The 22,563-nt window shown below is 49.6% G+C and overlaps 1 protein-coding gene across 5 annotated transcripts in view; it reads left to right on the top strand.

Annotated features, from left to right (window-relative positions):
* ZDHHC7 (zinc finger DHHC-type palmitoyltransferase 7) overlaps positions 1–9,562 on the top strand; it is a 29,882-nt gene extending 20,320 nt beyond the window's left edge. For 4 of the 5 annotated variants that reach the window (XM_036924154.2, XM_036924155.2, XM_036924153.2 and 1 more), the window contains 5 exons: positions 5,097–5,221; positions 5,320–5,416; positions 5,884–5,965; positions 6,721–6,851; positions 7,525–9,562. In XM_036924154.2, coding sequence (XP_036780049.1) covers positions 5,097–5,221; positions 5,320–5,416; positions 5,884–5,965; positions 6,721–6,851; positions 7,525–7,701 — 612 coding nt within the window. In that variant the 3' untranslated portion in view covers positions 7,702–9,562. The remainder of the gene's footprint in view (positions 1–5,096; positions 5,222–5,319; positions 5,417–5,883; positions 5,966–6,720; positions 6,852–7,524) is intronic. The other variant, XR_005032431.2, reaches the window with a different exon arrangement.
* Positions 9,563–22,563: the final 13,001 nt, after the last annotated feature.

The following is a 22,563-nucleotide window of genomic DNA, read 5'->3' as shown; positions in this document are numbered from 1 at the left end:
CGTATAAGTGGACCTGTGCAGTTCAGACCGGTGTTGTTGAAGGATCCACTGTACAACCCTTTTATAAATAAGATTAGGACTCTGAGAATAAACTGATGCTGATGGTCCCGAGAATGGGGCTCTGAGTCCACATCACAGGGGTTCGCCCTCCCCCGTTCCCTCTGTTGCCCTGTCTGCCTAGGAGTGTTCTCAGGCGTGGGACAGTATGACGGGCCAGGCAGCCAGGCAGCGGGGACAGCACCTTGGGGACAAACTCAGAAGTGGGGTCTGCTGGTGGTTTGTAGCATCCCCTGCTGTGCAGTCTGTGACCGAAACCCACTCTGATGTCCCCTTAGGCTTCTAAAGGGCCTTCTTCTCGTTTCCTGCTACGCACAAAGCCTCCCTCCGGAAACCAAACCCTGTTGCTGACCTCTGCAGTCCAACTCCTGGCACCGCCCCCTGCCTCCACGAAAAGGCCTCAAAACTTCCAGGAAGTGCCGAGAGCTGGGGAGGCAACGTGTGGGGTGAATGTGTGCGGGACGCCCCTCGCTCCAGGGATCGCTGGGAGGGCGGGGGCGTTGGCTGTCAGCGGCTGCGACTGAGATTTGATTCATGGGCCGCAAAGCTCGTGCTCCTAGAGTACAGCCCAGCGGGTTTTAGTATACTCAGAGCTGTGCAGCCAACACCACAGTCCGTTTGGAGACATTTCGTCGACCTGGAAAGGACTCGTGTCCCCTTAGCCATTGCTGCCCAGCCCTGCCCTCCCCAGCCCTGGGCACCCTGCAGCCTGCTCTCTATGGATCTGCCTGTTCTGGACGTTTAATGAGGGGAACCCTACCACGTGCGGCCTTGTGTGTCTGGCGTCTTTCACGCAGCGTGTTTTCCAGGCTCATCCACGCTGCACTGTGGGTCAGGACTCTGTTCCTTCTGTGGCTGAGTGATATTCCACTGTGTGGACGGACATGTTCTTTACGGTCACTATCAGTCAATGGACCTTTGGGTGGTTTCCTCTTTCTGGCTCTTGAGGATGATGCTGCCGTGAACATCCATTTACAAGGTTTTATGTGTATGTGTGGTTCATTTCTTTTGTCTGTATACCTAGCAGTGGACCTGCTGGGCCACATGGTAAGTCTAGAATTAACTTGTTAAGGAACTTCCGCAGTGGCTGCGCCATTTTACATTCCCACCAGCAGTGTGAAGGCTCCATGTTCCCCACATCCCCATGCTCCTGTCTGCCTCTTAGATCATGGCCATCCTAATGGCAGCGGAGGGGTGTCTCACCGTGGCTTTGATCTGCATCTCCCCAGTGACCCATAATGTCGAGCCCCTTTTTGTGTGCTCATTGGCCATCTGTCTGTGGAGGTATGTCCACTCAAGTCCTTCGTCCATTGTGTGTCACTGTTTGGCCAGGCCAGATGTTAGGACTTGGCTGGCAAGTCACAGAAGCCACTGGAAGTCGGTGTCGATGGAACCGAGGAGCCTCAGGGCCAGGAAGCGCCCGGCCCCCGGCAGGCTGTGGGGCTCGGCTGGGGCTCCGTTAGCAGGGGAGGCCAGTGGCAGAGAGCGGTGGCTCTTCGGCGTCCGCTGTGCCCTGGGCAGCCTGTCCTTCCCACAGCATCCTGGCTCCCCCTGCCACCTTGTGAGACACAGCAGCCCCACAGGCGGGATGGAATTCAATGCGTTAAGTCAACAACCACATCCCTGAAGACTCTGTGCCAGGCAGGGTTGGGTGTCCGGTTTGTCCCCTCAGCAGGAGTTTGCTCTTTTCTCACCACAGATCACAACCTGGCTTTCCAGCTCCAGTCCAGAGCCATGATGCCCCCAGAGCAGGGCAGAGACCCCTCTGGGACGTCATGTGCTCTCACTGAACCAGTGGGACCAGTCGGCCTTTGCCAGGATTGGCTCTGGTTGGTGTTTTTGTGGAGGAAAGTCATGGGTACTTTGAGGAGCAGGAAGGCGGAAGGGCCGCAGCGCTGGGCGGGTCAGAGCTCTGGCAGGAAGGCAGCGAGCCCCAGTGTTGGGAGAGGGGACGCCACCAAGCTGAACTCTGGGCAACAGTGAGGAAGGACAAGTGCCTGAGAAAGGCTGCCCACCCCAGGGCCCACAGACCCTCACCCAAAGCCTGCCCTGGACCCCCAGCCTTGTTTTAGGAGCATCAGCCTTCTCAGCAGACACATGGCGTGCGCTGAGGAAGGGAGCCTGTTGTGGGGCCCTGGGTTCTGCCCCGGCGTCTTTCCTTCCCCCAAGCCAGAAGAACCAGAGCTGGGATTTGCACAAGATTTGTCTGCTACCAGAGCCTATTTGTTACTTTCTTAGAGCCCATTTCAAGTGTACACAGAAGTAGAGAGAGAACTGTTAGGAACCCAGCGACTGTCTCCTGGGCAGCCTTGCGTCAGACACCCCACCTGCTCCGCCTGCTCCCCCTCCAGAGCGCTTGGAAGTGTACTGCAGACACAGTAACTCTTTGCAAACGCCTGTGTGCATCTTTAAAGGGCTCTGTCTGAATAAAGCACAGCCGCGATCCCAGTGGCTGGCGTGCAGTGACTGAGTGGTAGCCCCTCGCTGCCTGTCCGGGTAGAGCTCAGGGCTCCTGGCTGTCATGGGCCTTTACATTCTTCTGTTTTGGAATCAGGATCCAAGTGAGGTCTGTGCTCTGGTTGTCTGACATGTCTCAACCTCTGTGGTCTCTTTTTCTCTTGAGATTTTGGTATTTGGAGAAACACAGTTCCTTGTTGTAGCTTCAGTGTTCAGCTTGCACTCCTGTGTGTCCTGACACTCCTTGTACCGTGTTCCCATAAATTAGTAGGTAGATCTAGGGGAGGTCTCCTTAGCCAGCCCTTGGTCAGGTCCCGGGGACCCAGAAGATGTGACATTCTGGATGTGAGTCGGGGGACAAGATGGGAAGACACGGGGGAAGAGATGAAAGAAAAGTGTGCTCTGCAAGGCATGACCTCCCTGGCCGCGTGGAGGGGTTGAGAGCACTTTCCTCCTCCGAGGCATGTGAGAGGTGGGTGTGGGGGGCACGAGAGATCAGGCTCCAGGAGAGGCAGCAGGAAATCAGAAGGCCGCCAGAACACGCTTCAGGAGGGGAGCGCTGTGCACCATTTGCAGGTAGGAAGGAGCTCGAGGGCATGGCTGTGGCCTTGGGCTGGGGACCACGTCCTGGGGACATGGGTATGAGACACACAAGGCACATTTTGAGAAGAACAGTCCCTGAAAATGGTTAAAGTAGGAATGTGAGCATGAGGAATGTGCCTGAGCTCTGCAGCGTCTTCTGCGGGAATGGAGAGGCGCCACTGGTACCGAGGGAGCGGCCCCCAACTCTGCTCCAGGTGTGGCCGGGCAGGGTCTGTGGTGCCAACAAGGTGGCTGTGGTGCCAGCCCTCCTGCTTGGTGTCTGCTGGGTGACACACCAAGGCAGACTCTGGATCAGAGCAGGTCACCACTGCTGTGACCCCACGCAGGCCCCTTAAGTATCACCTGATGTTTGATTGGCTACCCCTTTGAGAGATGCTTCTTTCCTCCGTAAACAGTCCTAAGAGAGCTCTTAAAAAATGGCTAGTGTAGGGTGTTCTGCTTTCAAGAAGTCTATTTTATCTATGTACTGTGGAAAAGCACATGTGTCTCATAAAAAATTAAAGTTTCAAAATCTGGCTCATTTCCTCTTGTGGAAATGTGTAGCGTTAAACTGTCATCAGGAGTGTGTATACATGACAGGACTTAAAAAACTGTTCCAGCACTGAGACTCCTGGATTGGTAGAGGAGACTTGATTAAAGACTGCAAATTGTGGTATGTAAATTAAGTAAAATGTTTTACCTAACAATCTGATTTAAGTTTTCAAAAACGAAATATTTTAAACCCTTAACTTTTTTACCTTTTTAAAGCAGACAGTTTGAGTGTTAGGAAATGCTAGGATCTTGAGCAGAAAACGTCCCCGTGTTGGGACAGTGAGGGAGCTTGGTCCTGGCTCGGAGGGAAGGGAGCTGCAGGGGAGGTGGGCGTGGACATTCACGTTCCGCCCACGGCGCCTCCTGTCCCCACTTCTGGGGAGCCCCCTGTGGGCCCGGAGCAGCGTACTCAGTCTCCAGCCTGGGCACTCGCCTCCTGGGCTCGTTCAAAGTTGGATTCTGCCCTCATTACACAGAGGTTCAGACCTCTGGCTCTGGCCCCCAGCAGTCTCCTGCCCCCCATCCCCTTGCATCTCCTGGGGTTGTTGGCTCCTACCTGCCACCTGCTGGTGCTCTGTTACCCCTGCACCTGAGCACCGCTCAAGTGCGCGGTGGGCTCCTTCTACACAAAGGGCCTCCAGCTAGGAGATGGACGGAGGCCTTGTTCGCGACGGGGAGACCGTAGAACGCCTTCCCAGGCCACTCTAGTCGCAGCCACAACTCCCAGAACGACCTTCCAAAGCGTGGCTGTCATTGCCTGGGTCCACTGCTGCAGCCAGCTCAGCCTCACTTTCCTACTGGCCTCCAAGGGTGCAGCCCTCAGAGGCAGCCCACCGGTGCCCTGGGCTGTCCTCTCTTAACTGGCACTGCCTGGCAGCGCCTGCCAGACACCCGGCTCAGGTGCGAGGGCCACACTTCCCAGGTCTGGATGGGGGTGCTCTTGATTGGGTTGGCAGAGACTGATGTGCCCAGCTCTAACAACCTGCATGAAAGAACTTTCTGAGATTGTTTAGCATTGCCCCGCTGCAGTGATAGGAAATGGTGCAGCACCTGGCAGACATGCCCATCAGTGGGGGGAAAGGGAGAGAGGGCGGTGGCAGGATGGACTGGCACCTTTGGGGACGGTCAGCTGCCCTGGAGTTGGAACGCTTAAAAAACGGGCCTTGCCTTGCGGGTGACCTGCGTTAAGGTGGAGAAACTCAGGTGATTTACCAGTTTATGAATAAGGTATTTATTTTGAGTTCATTTTAAGGCATGTGGTATTTGCCATGGAAAATAAACCTTCTGGTCCTGCCTGAGTAACACAGGCATGTATCATATAAAATATTTGTGGCAATCACAGCGTTACAAATTATGTTATGATACCTAAAATCTAAGGCGAATTCCCACATTTATTGGCTTTTTTTCACCTTTGTACTCAACCCAAATGCATTGTTATCAAACTGTAGGGCGCAGTACCAAAAGGAAACGCCACTAAAGAGTACATGGAGAGCTTGCAGCTGAAGCCGGGAGAGGTGGTCTACAAGTGCCCCAAGTGCTGCTGCATCAAGCCGGAGCGCGCCCACCACTGCAGGTAGCGCCCTTCCCAGCCGGAGGCCCGGCACAGGCCCCCCGGGCAGGGGGTGCTTTCCTTCGCACGTGGAGTACCGACATCAAACCCCTCCTTTTCAGTATTTGCAAGAGATGTATTCGGAAAATGGACCATCACTGCCCATGGGTGAACAACTGTGTGGGAGAGAGGAACCAGAGGTTTTTTGTGCTCTTCACTGTGAGTAAAACCCTCGTATGGTCCCATCTGCTGAGCTCTGAGGCCTTTAGCTAGAGTCTTGCCTGGGGCAGGTAACTTTATTCTGGTGCCAGAACAGGTTCTCCCACCTCTCCTGGGCTCCCATTATAAACCAGTGCTGTCATTCCTAGGAAGGGTCCAGCAGAGGAGTGTATGTAGCTCCTGTTACTTTCAGTGTTTCTCTGAGGTTTACTTCTCTCTGATGCCTTGAACCACAGCGGCTGATAGGATCTTGCTGAAGGGTGTGGGAATTTATTTTCCTCCTGCATGTTTTCCTGTAAATTTTTTCACCTGGCCCAGTGTGATCTTGGGTAAGCAGGTATCAACTGTATGACTGAATCCTTTCCTCACTGATTTTCACTGGCAAACGAAGTGGAGGAGCAGACATAAATTTCAGTGGCTTAGGTCCTGGAAATGCGTGTCCGCTCACCGCCTTCTCCCTGTTCCAGATGTACATAGCCCTGTCTTCAGTCCACGCCCTGATTCTCTGTGGACTCCAGTTCATTTCCTGTGTCCGAGGGCAGTGGACCGGTAAGCTTGGGTGGTGTGTCTTTCCTAGAAGTGCTTGCTGTCAGGTGAAAAAGGGAAAGCTGTAAAGGAAGAATTGATTTTCTAATTTTGAAGGAAATCCTCAATTTTAGGAATTAATTGGATGTTTTCAGAAAAGATTATGGATGAGCTTTAACACTGCCACTTTGCTAGTGTAACAAAGTCATATATAATTGTTCTTCCTTAATCAATACTTTCTACTAGTTGTAAGACTTTGGAGGCTTGGTGGGAATTAATATTGCTCCTGCCAAGCCTTGCATTTGTTTTCTGGTTGGGCAGCCAGGCACCACACAAAGCGGTCCTCACAATACTAAATACGCATAAACGCTAGCAGGTGTATCTCAAGTAGGCATTAATTTCCAGCCCTGATAAGCAGACAGGGCAGACTGATTCGACCCAGCCCTGGAACGTGGAGGTACATGTTCCTCTCTTCTTTCCTGGCTCTAGTTGCATTTTAATCAACAGTTTGATACACAGCTGCAGACTTAATAGAAACATTAGGTGATACAGACTCTTTTGGAAGTGCAGGCTAGGAGATGGTGGTGTGGAGTTTTGCTTGGAGGTGCTGACCACCTCCACCCTTGAGTGGTGAATGAATGTGCCTATTCACAAAATCAAAGCTGGCCCAGGGCTGCCCCGGGAGGGTTCCTCTGTGAGCTACGCACTGTGACATCTACACCTTGGGATATTTGTTACGCTCTGACGTCCAGTCACAACCAACTTTCTCTTGTTCACAGAATGCAGTGACTTTTCACCTCCAATAACTGTAATCTTGTTGATCTTCCTGTGCCTTGAGGGTCTTCTGTTTTTCACTTTCACTGCAGTTATGTTTGGCACCCAAATCCACTCAATATGCAATGACGAAACGGTATGTTTTCTTGTCTGCTGTGTCTGCTTAGTATTTGGCCAAAGCTAGAGTAAATGGGAAATGCTAGTGTCAACAACGGGTGCTTGTGTATTAACTTAGGAGATTAATTAGGCCCTTAAGCTCTGGCAGGTTCACTGTATGTCATTCCTGTCATTATGCGCAATGCGTACTTCAAGTACGCATTTGAGTCAATAGCTTGATTTGAGTCAACAGAGCCAGACAGATAGAGCCTGGCAGATAAGAGCCCGGCAAACTCCCAGTTTCTAGGAGACCAAGCCCCCCGGAGCAGCTTAGTGAGTTGCAGGGAATCGATCACCTTCATGCCTTTGAACTAGGTCTAAGTAAGCGCTCCATAAGTGTTTGTAGTAAATGACAAAAAGGTTGGAGCCCTGGCCCAGAAGACCAGCTCCCCCTGCCCGCCTGCTGCCCACTGTTCCAGATGTTGGTCTGGCCAGACAGCTGTGCTCGGGGAGGCTGGAGGGCAGGGGGGGGAAGGAGCGTTTACTCTGCCGACCACCAGCGGCCCGCACTTCCCCTGAACCCCCGCTTCTCAAATGATCCAGATTCTCAAGCTCGGTCTTCTCCTGTTTTTAACTGGGCCTGACCTGTATCTGTCTGGCATTTTCTGTCTGACATGTGTCTGTCTGCCATCCACTTTTCTCTCTGCTTCCAGGAGATCGAGAGACTGAAAAGTGAGAAACCAACATGGGAGCGGAGGCTGCGGTGGGAAGGAATGAAGTCTGTCTTCGGGGGCCCCCCCTCGCTCCTCTGGATGAACCCCTTTGTCGGCTTCCGATTTAGGCGGCTGCAAACAAGACCTAGGAAAGGAGGCCCGGAGCTCTCTGTCTGAGGCCTCTCGTCATGCTGGAACCTATCAACAGACTTAAATTATTTATCTGGGGTCTGAAAGGGCACCACCAGCTCATCTGTGACCAGTAGGGCAAATGGAACCTACACAGAGCAGCCGTGGCAGCAGGCACGGTTCGTAGTCACAGTTGCACATCCTCCATGTTGGCAGCTGGACGATGCTCTGCCCAGTTTTCATCTGTACAACTAACAAGAGGTATGTGGCCACATGAAGAAGCCAAATGTCACTATCTTCCTGCACAGTTAGGAGCTTGTTAGGAATACTGTGCATTTTCTAAGAAGTTGTGTGGGAGTCACACGGGCTATTCAACTCCTGTGTGCTGAGCTGCTTTTCAGTCATGAAGAAAAAAGCTAAGCCAGGGAGCAGGAATTCCTGGACTGGTGGTTTCTGGGCGTCTGTTGACCCTGGTTCTTAGTGCCTCCTGATGAGGGAGGGGTGTTTGCATACACATGATTCTGCTCTGGGTGGCTCTGACACGTTGCATGAATTTGCAGGGGACCCGTGCACCGGGCAGAAGGCAGTGTTGGGGGCACCCTCAGCACACAGGGGGCTTCATCCACCCTCACGGCAATTCTGTGCGTGCGTGCATGTGTGTGTGCACAGTGTTAAAATCGGCAGTGTGTCTAGGCGCTGTAATGTGGGGTGGCTGTGTGCAGCCAACTAGCTCTTTCCAGAAGCCAACATTTCAGGGACAAGGAGGGCTGCGGCAGCCCCCATGCGGGGTGACCATGAATGAATGTATTGCATGTGGGAGAGGGTCTTCGTCCAAAGAACAGTCATTCCCCTGTGGTCCTCTATTGCCTCCTGTTTTGAGTTTATTTTTAAAATCAGGAGTGCATGAGGTCCTTGGAAGTGACTTTTTGTTCCAGCCAAATTAGCAGCGTATAAACAGCACCTCAGTAAGAGAGGAGCAAAGTCTGGTGATGGCCTGCCGCTCTGTGCAGCCTGGTGCGTGGGTGTGCCAGGAAGGGCGGGCACAGCAGCAGTGTAACGTCAGGAGCGATAGGTGTTGGCCTCTGGTGGCACTGAGGTGAGGACTCCCAGGCAGCAAGCCCCGGGCTCCATGCCTCACTTGCAGAGAATATTCAGGGTGGCAATGGCTTGATTTTTGTTGTTCTTATCATTTATGTTTGTTTCTCTACCATGTCACAAATGAGAAATAGGGCCCTTGGTACAGAGCTTAAAATTATGCCAGAACACAAACAGCTCCCTCCTCGGGGACTCGCCTTAACTTGCCTGGTCTGCACACGCTTTGTGGGACTCACGAGGAAGCAGCCTGCGACGGTCTGGGGGTCTCCTTTACGCCTGCCTCCCATGCCGAGCAGAGCCGGCGTTTCCCTCCTGGTCTTTACGCCTTTCCATTCATCTGTGAGCCATTTTGTTTCTGTGTTTAATTAACCTGCGCCCTGTCCTAATCAGGGCTTCTACTGCTGCTGATCAGAACCACAAAGGGACCTGCTGGGACACACTCAGAGCCAAGTGGACAAAGCCGCAGGATGCTTTTGAGACGGACTGAGTCCCTGCAGAAATGCGTGCGCTGTCCGGCAATGGGATGTGTCACAGCCAGAGGGAAGAGGAGTGGGGGGTCAGGAGGCGGGGAATTCCCAGAGATTGTTTTGCATATTCATTTGCACATCTTGTCTGGGTTGGACATGTGTATTGGGCTTCTATATGAGGCTTTTAATATGTATATCCTGTTTATCAATTTAGAAAATTACTGAAGTGGTTGAACCCTGTGAGACTTGGCGAGTGTGTGCGAATCCACCTCTTGACTTCAACCTCCTCTCTCAATGTAATTTTTATATGAAATAAAGTCGCCAGTTGACAGTTCTCAATTTATAAAGTGGCCTAGTGCTTAATGAATCGTGTGTGTTTTCAGAGCTGACCGGCCCCTCTTGGCTGTGGTTCGGGCTCGCCTGTGACAGTCTGTCCTGTACCAGGCTCTCACCAGTTGTGCCCTCTGTCCCCATTTAACATTTCACTGTGTTGATGCACATTGTTTTCCTTAGCTTTATCTTAAACATGCCTCTGACTTTTTAGTGCACTTGGAAATAAAAACAATTTAAGAAAAAATCTGTCTTCAATTCAGAATCTCAGGTCAGGCACCTAAAAAGTGCATTCAACAAATTTGTCTAATATTTGTGCTGGAGGGACCCAGCAATGCTCGAAGAGGGTGGCCGTGCTACACTCTTACCACAGTGTAGAGGGGATGGGCAGCTACGTGAGTGACCAAGCGGACAGCCCTGCAGCAATGCCAGATGCCTGCTGTCCCACAGGGCGTTCCATGGCGCTTCAGACATGAATGAGGGGACACGGCCTGGAGCCTGGGCCCCAGGCTAGCAGCAGCTCTCATGCTTGTGTTTGTGGCTCTGCGGGATTTTGCTGTGATGGTTGCATTCCATAGGATGTTATGTAGATTCTGCATATAGAAGTATGACATCTGTGTTCAAATGGAAAAATGAAAACGTTCCCCAAAAAGGAAGATGGTCAGATCCTACCTTCTGTTGCACGTGAACGTGGTCTGACTGTGTAAGCCGGGAACGTCCTGAAGGAGGGCCTGGAGAAAGCAGGGACCAGAAAGGCACCCATAAAGTCCATGTTGATTCCAAAGTAGTGTTCACATGCTTTCGATGGAAGAGTCAGCTACCTACAATACTGAGGATCAAATTGGAATCCAGGTTGCTCCTTAGCCAACCAATAATTTAAGCAAAGACAGCCTGAAGACACAAAGGGAAGATAAGGGGGGTAACACAGCTCTGTGGCTGGCCCAGCCGAAAGCGGCGACACCTGAGGATCTGTAACGGAGTGAACGGCTCGCCTGCCGGGCCTGCCGGAAGGTCAGGGATGGCACTGCAGACGGCTCTGTGCCCTGCGCCACTGCATCTCAGTCCAGAGGACAGTGGTTTCCCGCAGTGCGTGTTACCCGGGGCCTCCCTGCCTGCCCTGCCACTCCCCCAGGGCCCTCATCCCACAGCGGCCCACCGTGGGGTGTGTCTGATGCAGACTAAGCCACGTGGGGTCCTGTGACGCAGTTTTTCACTTTCCCCAGAGGAAAACTTGTCTTGTGTGCCCAAGTCTTCCTCCACCTGGCGGGCCTCTTGGGTTGTGGGTGGTCCTGCCAGCCTCCCACGGCCCCCACACCTGCTCCAGCTGCCTTGGCTTCTCCGCGTGTGCTGCACAGCTGTCTTCCTGCAGCTGCTGGGCTCAGCTTCCTGCTTCCTGGGTTCTACATCTGGATTCTTCAGTTGCTGCAATACGTTTTCTGGGAGTTCCTCAAGGAGGGCTGTCAGTCAAGTTTGTCAAGATTTTAGCCTGTTTAAAAATGGCCCTTTTCTACTCTCACTGTGGTTTCCAGGTTCGGTACTTTGCACTGGCATGTTGGAGGCACTGGCCCCGTTGTCCTCCACTGCCCAACACTGCCATTGAGAGGACTATGCCCTTTGGTCCTATTTTGTGTGACTTAGCTTTTTAAAAACAACCTCAGGAAGGCTTTATATTCTTTTTCAGTCCTTAATTCCTCCGGTATGGCCGTGCCCTGCCTTGGTGCCCGGTACCAGCGTGTGGAGGCCCATCTCACACACGTGCTTTTGGTTCTGGTAAATGTGCTATGTTACATCTTTGGGAATTTCATCCTCTCCATTTTCTTATTTTTCTAACTTTTACAAATTGAATGTTGTTTTACCTGGACAATCCTCTAATTTTTGTTCTTACTGTCTACTCTGTTTTCTGGACCATATATTCATAACTTTGTCTTCTGGCTCTTCTACTAGATACTCAGGCTATGATGCTTTTAATTCCAAGAGCTTCTTATGGTTCCTTTGTCCTTTTCTTTAAAAAAAAAATTTTTTTTTAAAGAAGTTTTAGATTCACAGCAAAATTGAGGGGCAGGTCCAGAGAATGCCCACGTGCCCCTATCCCTGCTCGTACACAGCCTTCCCCACCGCAACCTCCTGCACCCGACGGGACAGTGGTCACAACCGAGGAACCTGCCCTGAACATCGTGGCCACCCAGAGCCTCTGGTGTGTGAGGGTTCACTCTCGGTGGTGTGCTTTCTGTGGGACAAATGTGTAAGGCATGTATCCATCATTATAGTAGCTTACAGGGTATTTTTACTGCCCTGAACATCTTCTGTGTACCATCTACTCATCCCTCCCGTTCACCCCGCCTGGCAACCACTGATCTTTCCATGGCATCCGCGGTGTTGCCTTGTCTAGACTGTCATCTCGCTGGACTCATACAGTGTGTAGCCCTTCAGATTGGCCCCTTTGACTTAGTAATGTGCGTGAGGTTCCTCCATGTCTTTTCATGGCTTGATACCTGATTTCTTTTTAGTGCCAAATAGCATTCCGTTGTCTGGATGTGCCGGTTTACTTATCCAGTCACCTACCAAAGGGCATCTTGGTTGCTTCCAAGTTCTGGCTGTTATGAATAAAGCTGATAGGTATATAACATCCCTGTGCAGGTTTCTGTGTGACCGTAAGCTTTCAACCCTTAAGTGTTCTGCTAGGATTTTACAGTTTCAGGTCCTATGTTTAATCCATTTTGCATTGATTTTTTTATATTCTGTAAAGTAAGGGTCCAAATGTCATTATTTTATACGTGGATATCAATTTTTCCCAACACCACCTGTTGAAAAAACTCTCCTTTCCTTACTGTGTATTCTTGGCACCCCTGTTGAAGATCACTTGACCATATATGCATGGGTTTATTTCTGGGCTGTCTATTCTTCTCCATGGGCCTATAAGTTGGTCTTTATGCCAGTATTATACTGTTTTGATTACTGTCACTTGTAATATATTTTGAAATCAGGAAGTGTTGATGCCTGCAGCTTTGTTCTTCATTCCCATGATTGATTTGGCTATTTGTGGTCTTTTGTGGTTCCATGTGAGTTTTAGAATTGTTCTTTTTCTGTGAAAAATACTATTGGGATTTCGATAGGGATTGCATTGAATCTTTAGATGACTTTGGGTAGTGTGGACATTTTAACAATACTGTCTTCTGGTCCATGAACATGGGATGTCTTTCCATTTGTGTCTTAATTTCTTTGACCAATGTTTTTGTAGTTTTCAACATAACAAGTCTTTCACCTTAGTTACGTTTATTCCTAAGTATTTTATTCTTTTGGGTACTATTGTAAATGGGATTGTTTTCCTATTTTCCTTTTCAGGTAGTTTGGTGCTAGTGTATAGAAATGCTGATTTTTGCGTGGTTCTTTTGTATCCTGCAACTTTACTGAATTTGTTAGTTTTAATAGTTTTTTTGGTGGAGTCTTTAGAATTTTCAATAAGATCATGTCTGAAGACAGGGATGATTTTATTACTTCCTTTCCAATTTGGATGCCTTTTGCTAATTGCTCTGGTTAGGACTTCCAGTACTATGTTGAATAATAGTGGCAAATGGGGCATCCTTGTCTTGTTTCTGACTTTAGAAGAAAAGCTTTCAACTTTTTATTGTTGAATATGATGTTATTTTGGGGCTTTTCTCATATGGCCTTTATTATGTTGAGGTATTTCCCTTCTATTTCTAGTTTGTTGAGAGTTTTTTTTTTAATCATGAAAGGGTGTTGACTTTTGCCAAACACTTTTTCTGCATCTATTGAGATGATTGTGTGATTTTATCCTTTATTCTGTTCATGTGGTGAATCACATTACAGTTGACCCTTGAAGAACATTGGTTTGGGCTGTGTGGATCCACTTATATGCAGACTTTTTTCCATAAGTATATTAGAAATTTTTTTGGAGATTCATGACATTTTGGAATAACATTTTCTTTTCTGTAACCTACTTTATTATAAGAAAGCATATGTAACATGTAACACACAAAATACATGTTAATTACATGTTATTGGTAAGGCTTCTGGTCAACAGCAGGCCATTAGTTACATTTCTGGGGAGTCAAGTTATGTGTAGATTTTTTACTGCACTTACAGGGTCAGTGCCCCTAACCCCCATGTTATTCAGAGGTCAGCTGTAATTGATTTTCATTTGTTCAACCATCTTTGCATTCCAGGGAGTAAATACCACTCAGTCATGTTGTATGATTTTTTTAGTGTGCTGCTGAATTTAGTTTGCTAGTATTTTGTTCAGGATTTTTGCATCTATGTTCATAACAGATACTGGTTTGTAGTTTTCTTGTAGAGGCTTTGTCTGGCTTTGGTATCAGAGTACTGAGGGCCTCACAGAATGAGTTTGGAAGTATTTCCTCTTCAATTTTTTTGGGAAGATTTTGAGAAGGTTGACATTAATGCTTCTTTAAATGTTTGGTAGACTCACCAGTGAAGCCATCTGGTCCTGGATTTTTCTTTATTGGGGGGTTTTAATTACTGATTCAATCTCAAAATTAGCTGTAGATCTATGAAGACTTCATAAAATCAGAAATGAAAAAGGAGACATTCCAATTGATGCCACAGAAATTAAAACAATCTAAGAGACCACTATGAATAATTATATGCCAACAACTGAATAACCTAGAAGAAAAGGATACATTCCTAGAAATGTATAACCTGCCAAGACTGAATCATGAAGAAACAGCATTCCACTTAAGAAGAAAAACCCCAGTGAGGTGAGTGCTGTGGAAGCCTTTTGTGAACAGTAGATGCTCCAGGGACGCAGCTGTGCATGTGGGCAGTACGTGCTTTGTTTTGAGGAAGAAGTTTGGGGGGAGGAGGGATTTGAGATCTCAAAAGGATCAAGAAGCAACATCTAAACCAAAGTATTTTGGGTTTCAGTATGCTCCCTCTGTTGTATCTCCTCGCTTTGATTGTCATCCCTGAGAACACTGTGGATTGAGTTAAGAAGGAACAAATGAGGGCCCACACCCAGCCCAAGATCAAAGCAGCCATTCGGTGACAAGTTCCCCAGAGCAGACATGTTCACAGCCTGCCACAGGACACATGAACCTCTAAGAGCTTTTTTTTTTAGAGGAAGGGACCGCAGGACACATTTGCATGGTTACAGGTCTGAAGTGAATGTGGTCACTGCCCATTGTCCAAATAACAGCCAGAGCACCAGGTAACTCAACAACTGCAAAAATCAATACCATCATCTTAATTCCACGTAATGAAATATAATACTGCCATTGTCACATGCCATCTCCCTTCTCGTGTCTGGCAACCTGTAGTTCTGAAAATAACCCAGCCCATTTTGCAGCCATCTCTGTCTTGATCAAGTTGAGCAACAGAAGCTTTGCTGTATGGATGTGGTTTTTTCCAGTGCTGGGCCACTCCAAAAAAACGTGACTTTGAAGGCTGACAAGGTGAGATGGAAGCAAGCACTGCAGTTTACCTGGGACCCTAAAGTCCCTCAGGTTCTTAACAGACGGAAATCCACAAAGTTGGCTGCCTGTGAGGCCTCGTTCTGTACGAATATCACCATGCTGTCTAAATACTTTCTACTCAAATACCTCCAACATTTTACAAGCTGAACTAGAGTGTCTCGATATAATGTACAGGCATTATATCCCTGGCATCTCGATAAGATTGTGATTCTGCAGGCCTGGGTGCGGCCTGAAGTTCTGCATTTCTAACCAGCTCCTGGCAATGTTCATGCCGACTCACCGCCCACACTTTGAGTAGCAAAGTCTAAACACCAGCCGGCGAGGGAGGAGTTACCCTGTGGTAGCTGCTCAGTGAAAGGACTAACCATTTGCAACACTTGAAATACACACTCCTCACTGACACCTCTATGTCCAGTTTATAGCGGCTGTAACGGGAAAGAGAAAGAGGAAAGCGTTTGCACTTATTGAGGTGATGAGCCTTTTGAAGAATTTCAACTTCAAAGTTACATGTTTGTGGAATAAGCAATTAAAAGGGAAGAAAGTACATGATACAGAAAGTAGACTAGTGAGCTGTTTACAGTCCTTGAAAAAGCCGTTTCAGAACTTATTTTGCAAATGGCTTACGACTGAATGCAAAAAGTGTGGATGTTGATCCGGGTCATGAAGAAAGTGTGATGGAGGGAAAAGCAGCCCTTCCACTTGTTTAAGCAGGAAAGGAATTCCATCAGTGGAGGGCATCCCCCTCAGGGTGCCGTTTGGGAGGTGAGGACTGCTTTCCCCCAGAGCCAGCAGCCCGCCGCTCGGGTTGGGGGCATCACCTCACACAGTGCGGTCCCCCTGGCATTCCCTCCCAGAATGACAGACATGTGGCCCTCACCCCGAGCCTGGCCTTCCTGAATAGGGGAGTCACCGGCTGTGACTGTGATTCACAGGCCTGTTTTAAGCCCTGGAGTTGTCACCAGATCAGCAGGGAGGTTCCCAGGAGACCACCTTGCAGGGGACTCAGTCCGTAGGTGCTGGAGCTCTAGCTTAGTAGACTCAGCATTGCCCTGGCCTTCTAGCCAGGCTTTGCTGAATTGTGGACAGACCTGCAAGCTGGTACCCCAGCTCTGAGATCCTCTCCTGACAGGCACCTGACATGGGACAGCCGTGCTCGACGTGCAGTCGGGCCACGGGCAGGCACGTGTGCACAAGTAAACTGAGGCCCGAGGGCAACAACTAGCCCTCTGACGAGCCGGCTGCATCGCCTTCACCTGACTGGTAGAATTTGCTGGAGTTCCAAGAAAAGCTGCAAGTGCCACGTTAAACAATGACCACCAGGACACCCTTTTGACATTTCGAGTTCCCAAATGGCCTTCTCATATGTGATCCGCTTGCGTCTTCACTACAGCCCTTTAAGGCAGCCAACAGTAAGCCCATTTGACAGACCAAAAGACCGCAGCTTGTTGAAGTTACATGAAGTGCCCAGGTTCCCCCAGGCAGGCAAAGAGGAGGGATTCCACATAAGCATACTGGCTAGAACGAAACACTTTTTCTAACCAAATGTCTATTTTTATTTTGTTAGTTACTGACAGTAAAAATAATAATAAAAACTCTTTGAATAAACAAGTCAAAAACAGTAAAATAAAACTTTCACTGAGGTTACTGCAGTATTTTCAGTTGAGGGCTTTGAACTGCCAAGTGTATTCTAAATTAACTTCATTGTTTCCAAGCCAAATGGCGCCTCCCTTGGAACTTGAGCAATACCCACTTCACCCTTCAGGGCAGCCTGTGTTGCATTTAGCCCATGTGCAGCTGCCGGGCCCAGCTGGGAGTTCTGGGCTCTGCCCTGATAGTCAAACCCTGACTTTTGAGTGTCTGGGGCGTGTGTGTCCACAGCATAACATTCCCTGGCTGTAAGCCTGCTGGATCTTTTCTCCTTGTACTTTGATGCAAATTCCAGGGCAGTGGGCCTGGGTTAGTGACAGGGGCATGCCTCCCACGGTCTCCATCAAAAGCCTGGAAGAACCAGCCGCCAAGGGCACCCAGGGGTGAGGGGAGGCGCTTGGGGCCCGAGACCCAGGCAGTGACTTGGAGAGGTTACTCAGGATCACGTCGGTGGCACACAATAAACATTTTATGTCTACCATTATTGATGTCAGGTATTTAATAATGCCAATAATAATGTGAGCAGCTGGCTGCCCTCCAACTCACCTGGCCATCCAGAAGCTGCTCACAGGACTCCAGAAGGACTGATTTCTGTCACCTCCGTGAATTGCAAACGTCAGTGATGGTAGCCACACCCTGGTGGCCAGGTCCCAGGCTGCCCAGGGCTGGGGACGACACTGAAAGGGAAGGAGAAAGGTGAACCGTCAGCCCGGCCCTTGCAGGATGCCCACCAGAGGGCGCCACGAGACAGCAAATGCCCACATGCCACTCAAGCCCAGGAAATCCTCCACCAGTCCACAAATACTTTGCCTAAACGCCTACCATGTGCCGGTGAGGCCTCTGCTCTCAGCAGACATAAATACAAGAAATTGTTTATGTACATATTGCACCCAAGAATCACACAGCACCCCCCTTGGCAGGGTGGGCCTCAAACCCAGCCCATGTTTCCCCCTCGGGCCTTGTGCCCTCCTGTATGGGGTCTTGCTGGCCCTCTGCGACTGTGGGCCACTCAGATGAGCAGCAAACGTCCTCCCCAGGAGCACAGTCTCAGGCGGGCGGCCGCCTAGCGGTGTCGGCCAGTCCCTGCCCTGGAAATCACCCACATGGACTCACACAGATGTGTATGCGCCTGTGTGTGTTTATCACAGACAGCATATCACTGTTTACATTTTGCTGTTTCTCACTTAACAGTCTCTTGATGATTTCACATCCACACACAGAGTTCCGTCTTTGTTTCCCAATCTGCATACCATCTGTGCCATGCCCATGGGGCGAGGCCTCTAGCTGCCCTGGACTCTGTGACCCTCGGGTGTGCCTGGCATGGTCAGGCTGTGGGCCCGTGCCAGTCTGGAAGGCAGGTCAGACATGGCTGCCCGGGTCCTGGCCTCCCACCTACAGGGCCAATGCCTCACGCCCCTTCGTTGTCCAACCCCAAACGGCACTTGTAGCATCAGTACTTTGCAGACACCAGGTAGATGCTTGATAATGGAATGAATGAAAAAGCGAATGGCTACTTTTCACTCATTGCTTAAGGCCTAGCTCAGACCTCACTTCCTCCAGGGAGCCTGCCTGGGCGGAGTTAGGCCCTTCCTCAGAGCCCACAGGCCCGGTGCCCTCAGCACAGCACCCCACCCCACCAGCCTCTGATCCTCCTCGTGTCTCCAGCAGCTGCAGGACGCCTAGCAGAGGGTGGTGAGCAGCCAGCCTAGTGAGGCACACGAGGGAGGGAGCAGAGGCCCAGGGCATCACTGTGGGCCACCCTGCATCCCCCCAACAGCTACAGGCTCCCCACGCCCCGTGAGGGGGGCCAGATGTGACCGCGTCCATTTTACAGATGAGGAATTCAGCACCTCACACGAGGCCACGTGGCTCCTAAGTAAAGGAGCTGTCTGGCTCCAGGGTCACCCCACTTCTCCAGCTCTTCCCCACCCCGGGCCTCGCTCCCACCCTCCCATCAGGGCAGCAGGGCCGGCTGGGTCTCGCAGGAGGATGCATCCAGGGGAAGGAGAGGGTGGGGCTGGGAAGGTGGGAACAGCTGGTGGCCTGGCATGCCTAGGGATGCCAGTCTGGAGGGTGAGGACTGGCAGGGGAGAAAGGTGACCCTCCAGTGGGGCTGTACTTGAACACACACACTGTAAGCACCAAGGTGGGGACCCACCGAGGCTCTCTTGTCAGTTGGAGGAAGAGGCTGGAAAAAGAGCCAGCCCCTGAAGACCACCCCCACTGGACCCTCCCCAAGCAGAGGGCCAGCCCCCGCCCCGCCCCTTCCCAAGGCTGGGGGCTGCCATGTTGGTCTGGCCCAAAATTTCAGATTATAATTTGGCCTCTCTCACCTCTTTTCGGGGGAAGAAGGAAAGATCATGTTCACTAAGGGCAAAGCTCTAAAGATGTTAAAAGGGGTTCAGTTAGAAGAGAAGCAGCCAATGGAAGCTGAGGGGAGCAAGCAGCCAGACAGCAGCACGCACACACGCACACGTTTATATAACATACTTCTCACCAATTGGGGAATGTTTTGTTTTGTTTTTTTTTTTTTGAGAGGGCATCTCTCATATTTATTGATCAAATGGTTGTTAACAACAATAAAATTCTGTACAGGGGACTCAATGCACAATCATTAATCCACCCCAAGCCTAATTCTCATCAGTCTCCAATCTTCTGAAGCACAACGAACAAGTTCTTACATGGTGAACAAATTTTATGTAGTGAGTAAGTTCTTACATGGTGAACAGTACAAGGGCAGTCATCACAGAAACTTTCGGTTTCGATCACGCATTATGAGCTACAAAACAATCAGGTCAGATATGAATATTTGTTTGATTTTTATACTTGATTTATATATGAATCCCACATTTCTCCCTAATATTATTATTATTTTTTTTTTTTAATAAAATGCTGAAGTGGTAGGTAGATGCAAGATAAAGGTAGAAAACATAGTTTAGTGCTGTAAGAGGGCAAATGTAGATGATCAGGTGTGTGCCTGTAGACTAAGTATTAATCCAAGCTAGACAAGGGCAACAAAACATCCACGGATGCAGATTTCTCTCAAAACAGGGGGGGTGAGGTTCTAAGTCTCACCTCTGCTGATCCCCATTTTCTCACCTGATGGCCCCCCTGCGACTGTGCCTGTCTTAGGTTGTTCCTCCCTTGAGGAATCTTACCCGTCTCTGGCTAACCAGTCATCTTCCGGGGCCATACAGGGAAATGTGAAGTTAGTAAGTGAGAGGGAAGCCTTATTGTTTGAAAAGGTTAGCTTTTTACTTCTTTGCATATTTATGCCCTGTGGCTTCTATGCCCAGCATTTGTCTTGAGGTATCTTTACCACTTGGAAGAATTATGATACTCGGTAAATTCGATATGAGGCACAAATTCTATTTAAGGGTTGTAATTAGGAAGGAAGAAGAAAGGCTATAGAGGTAGCAGGCGGCAGAAAACATGGGAAGATTGGTTATTTCTTTGACATATCTTCTTGTAGAGTAACTTCAGCATGTATAGGTTTTAAACTACTAATTAAATTGCGCACACACATTAACGTAATAGGAGTATAGTTACATAACCAAAGCATATCTGTAATTACCAGCCATCTCCAGTGAAACCAAGAAAACCAGTTAGGCACCCTAAGCATTTGTGAAAACTTATCTATGATATGGTGGATATTGTCTAACTGAATTTGAATAGCTTGAGAAAAATCAGACAATTTAAAACAACCCATTCCTGGGGACTGTTCACATCCCATATGTTCTTTTAACAGTAGACAGTCTGTAGTTGTAAGATTTTGGAGCACTGCAACTTGCACTTCTCCTAATTCTTGGTTGAGTTCCAACAGTATAGATCCAGTCAAATTTGTTATTTCACTGTATGGGGAATATTTTGTTTTTGTCCACTCGGTTTCCTCCACCACCCCTCTACTGCTTTCCAAACAGAGTTCTGCTTTTCCCAGATGGTTCCACATTTTAGGCAGAACTGGGGACTAGGTAGCAGGAAACAGGACTTAGAGAGTCAGGAGAACTCAGGTGAGGATCCTCCCTTTATGAGGGAACCTAGGTCTTAGAGGCGGCTGCCGAAAAGCAAAACCGGTGGGGACGCTCCGCACTAAAGTGTGGCTGAGGCACGCGGAGGAGGCGAGTTGCAAAAACGAGAGCTGGGTTTGGAGACAAGGTCTGGGGCAAATGCGGGCCTGGAGTCACTGCCGGAGGGGTGAGAAAAGCAGAGAGGAGAGGAGGCAGGATTTTGTGGACTCCTTTCAATGTTTCAAAAAAATGCAAGTCAAAACCCAAATTCCTTCCTATGCCTTTTGGTAGCCTGACTATCCTTTGCGATGCCTGCTCAACAGGGCTGTCTGGAGCCCTGGCTCATGTTAGGGTTACATCCACAAAGCCCAACTCACAAGGAGGAAACAAAACTTCATCCCAGCCTGGAGAGATGGGGGCTGTCATTATACCACGTCAGAGATGCAGAGAGGGAGGCACCAAGAGGTCATGAGAGTTTCCCAAGGTCAGAGAGCCAGCAAGGGGCCAAACCAGGACAAACGCGTGTTCCCCTGACTCCAAATCCCAACCTCTTTTCTCTGCCCAGCTCTGCCCCTGGGGAAAGATCCTATGACACTGAATCGTCCCTTTTTCGAGTTTAATATTTCAGGCCAAATCTGAACCAGACTGACCTCGGTACCACTGGCATGGTTATTGGCAAGAGTCCGTCGTGGGCGGTGATGGGCTAGTGGGCAGGCTGCTCTGGACACAATTCAATGTAAATTCAGGTAACTCAGTAAAACTCTTATTTACCTTTGTGGCCAAAACACACAGGACAATTTAAAGATGTCAGATATGATCATGTTCAGTGTTGGCATGGGTGGGGGACCGGGCACCTCTGGTCTGTTAATGTAAGTTTAAATCTGTACAGCCTTCTGGAGAGCAGCCGGCACTGGTGAGTCAAATGTCTTAAAAATGCAAAGTCTTTGATTCAGCGACTCCACTTCTAGGAACATGGCCCGAGAAGATAATCCTGCGCAATCCAATTATTCTCATTCACACTTTGATGGACTTCAAATCGACGCTCCTCCGTGGTCAGCGGTGCTCACATCTGATTAACTACAGCCGTTGTTCTTCCCTGGACTGATTTTGCTGCCCTCACAATGGAAGAGTGTTTTGGCTATTTAAAAAAATAGCGACTAAGCCTTTTTTATTTCATGGCTTGGCTTCCAGTTCCAAAAGCCACAGATTTTCAATCTTAAGGGGACCTTAGGGATTTCTTCATCCAATGTTTCCCAAAGTGTGTCCCATTGGAAGTTAAAGGGTAGGTGGGAATGAATGCTTTCATGGCTGCACAAGCTTGGGAGAACGGAGCCTGCTTCTCCCTGCAGGACTTCCCAGACCCTTTGCTGTATGGCGTGCATCAGCATCTCTCCCCTGGCACCCAGAGAAGCAAGCAGTGTTTCTGCACATGTTGGGTCACAGTATTCATTTTCTGGGGCCGCTGTAACAAGTACCAAAATCTGGGGGTGTGAGATAGCAGACACCTGTTCTCACAGCTCCGGAGGCCAGAGGTCCGAAGGCCAGGCAGCAAGGGCCAGGCTCCCTCTGAAGGCTCTGGTGGGGGTCTGGGGGGAATTCTTCCCGTCCCTCCTGGCTCCTGGTGGCCCCCAGGTCCCGTGGCTGTGGCTGCATCCCATCTCTGCCTCTGCCTCATGTTTGTCCCCTTGTGTATTTTGCACTGGGTCCAAACTCCCCTCTAACCAGTCACAGGACTGGGGCCACTATCCTCTAGTCTGACCTCATTTAACTTGACCACATCTGTCAAGTCCCTATTTCCCAGAAAGGTCCCATTCACAGGTTCCAGATGGACTCCCAGAACAGTCCCTGTGCCCGAGACACGTCCCACACTCGGCTCGAGGGCCCCACACTCCACCCACACCCCAGCTTTCTGCT

The sequence above is a fragment of the Manis pentadactyla genome, chromosome 15 (assembly GCF_030020395.1).
Source record: "Manis pentadactyla isolate mManPen7 chromosome 15, mManPen7.hap1, whole genome shotgun sequence".
In the NCBI taxonomy this organism is placed as follows: Eukaryota; Metazoa; Chordata; class Mammalia; order Pholidota; family Manidae; genus Manis; species Manis pentadactyla.
Note: the sequence above shows the minus strand (reverse complement) of the source record. Positions and strands in the feature narration are given on the sequence as shown.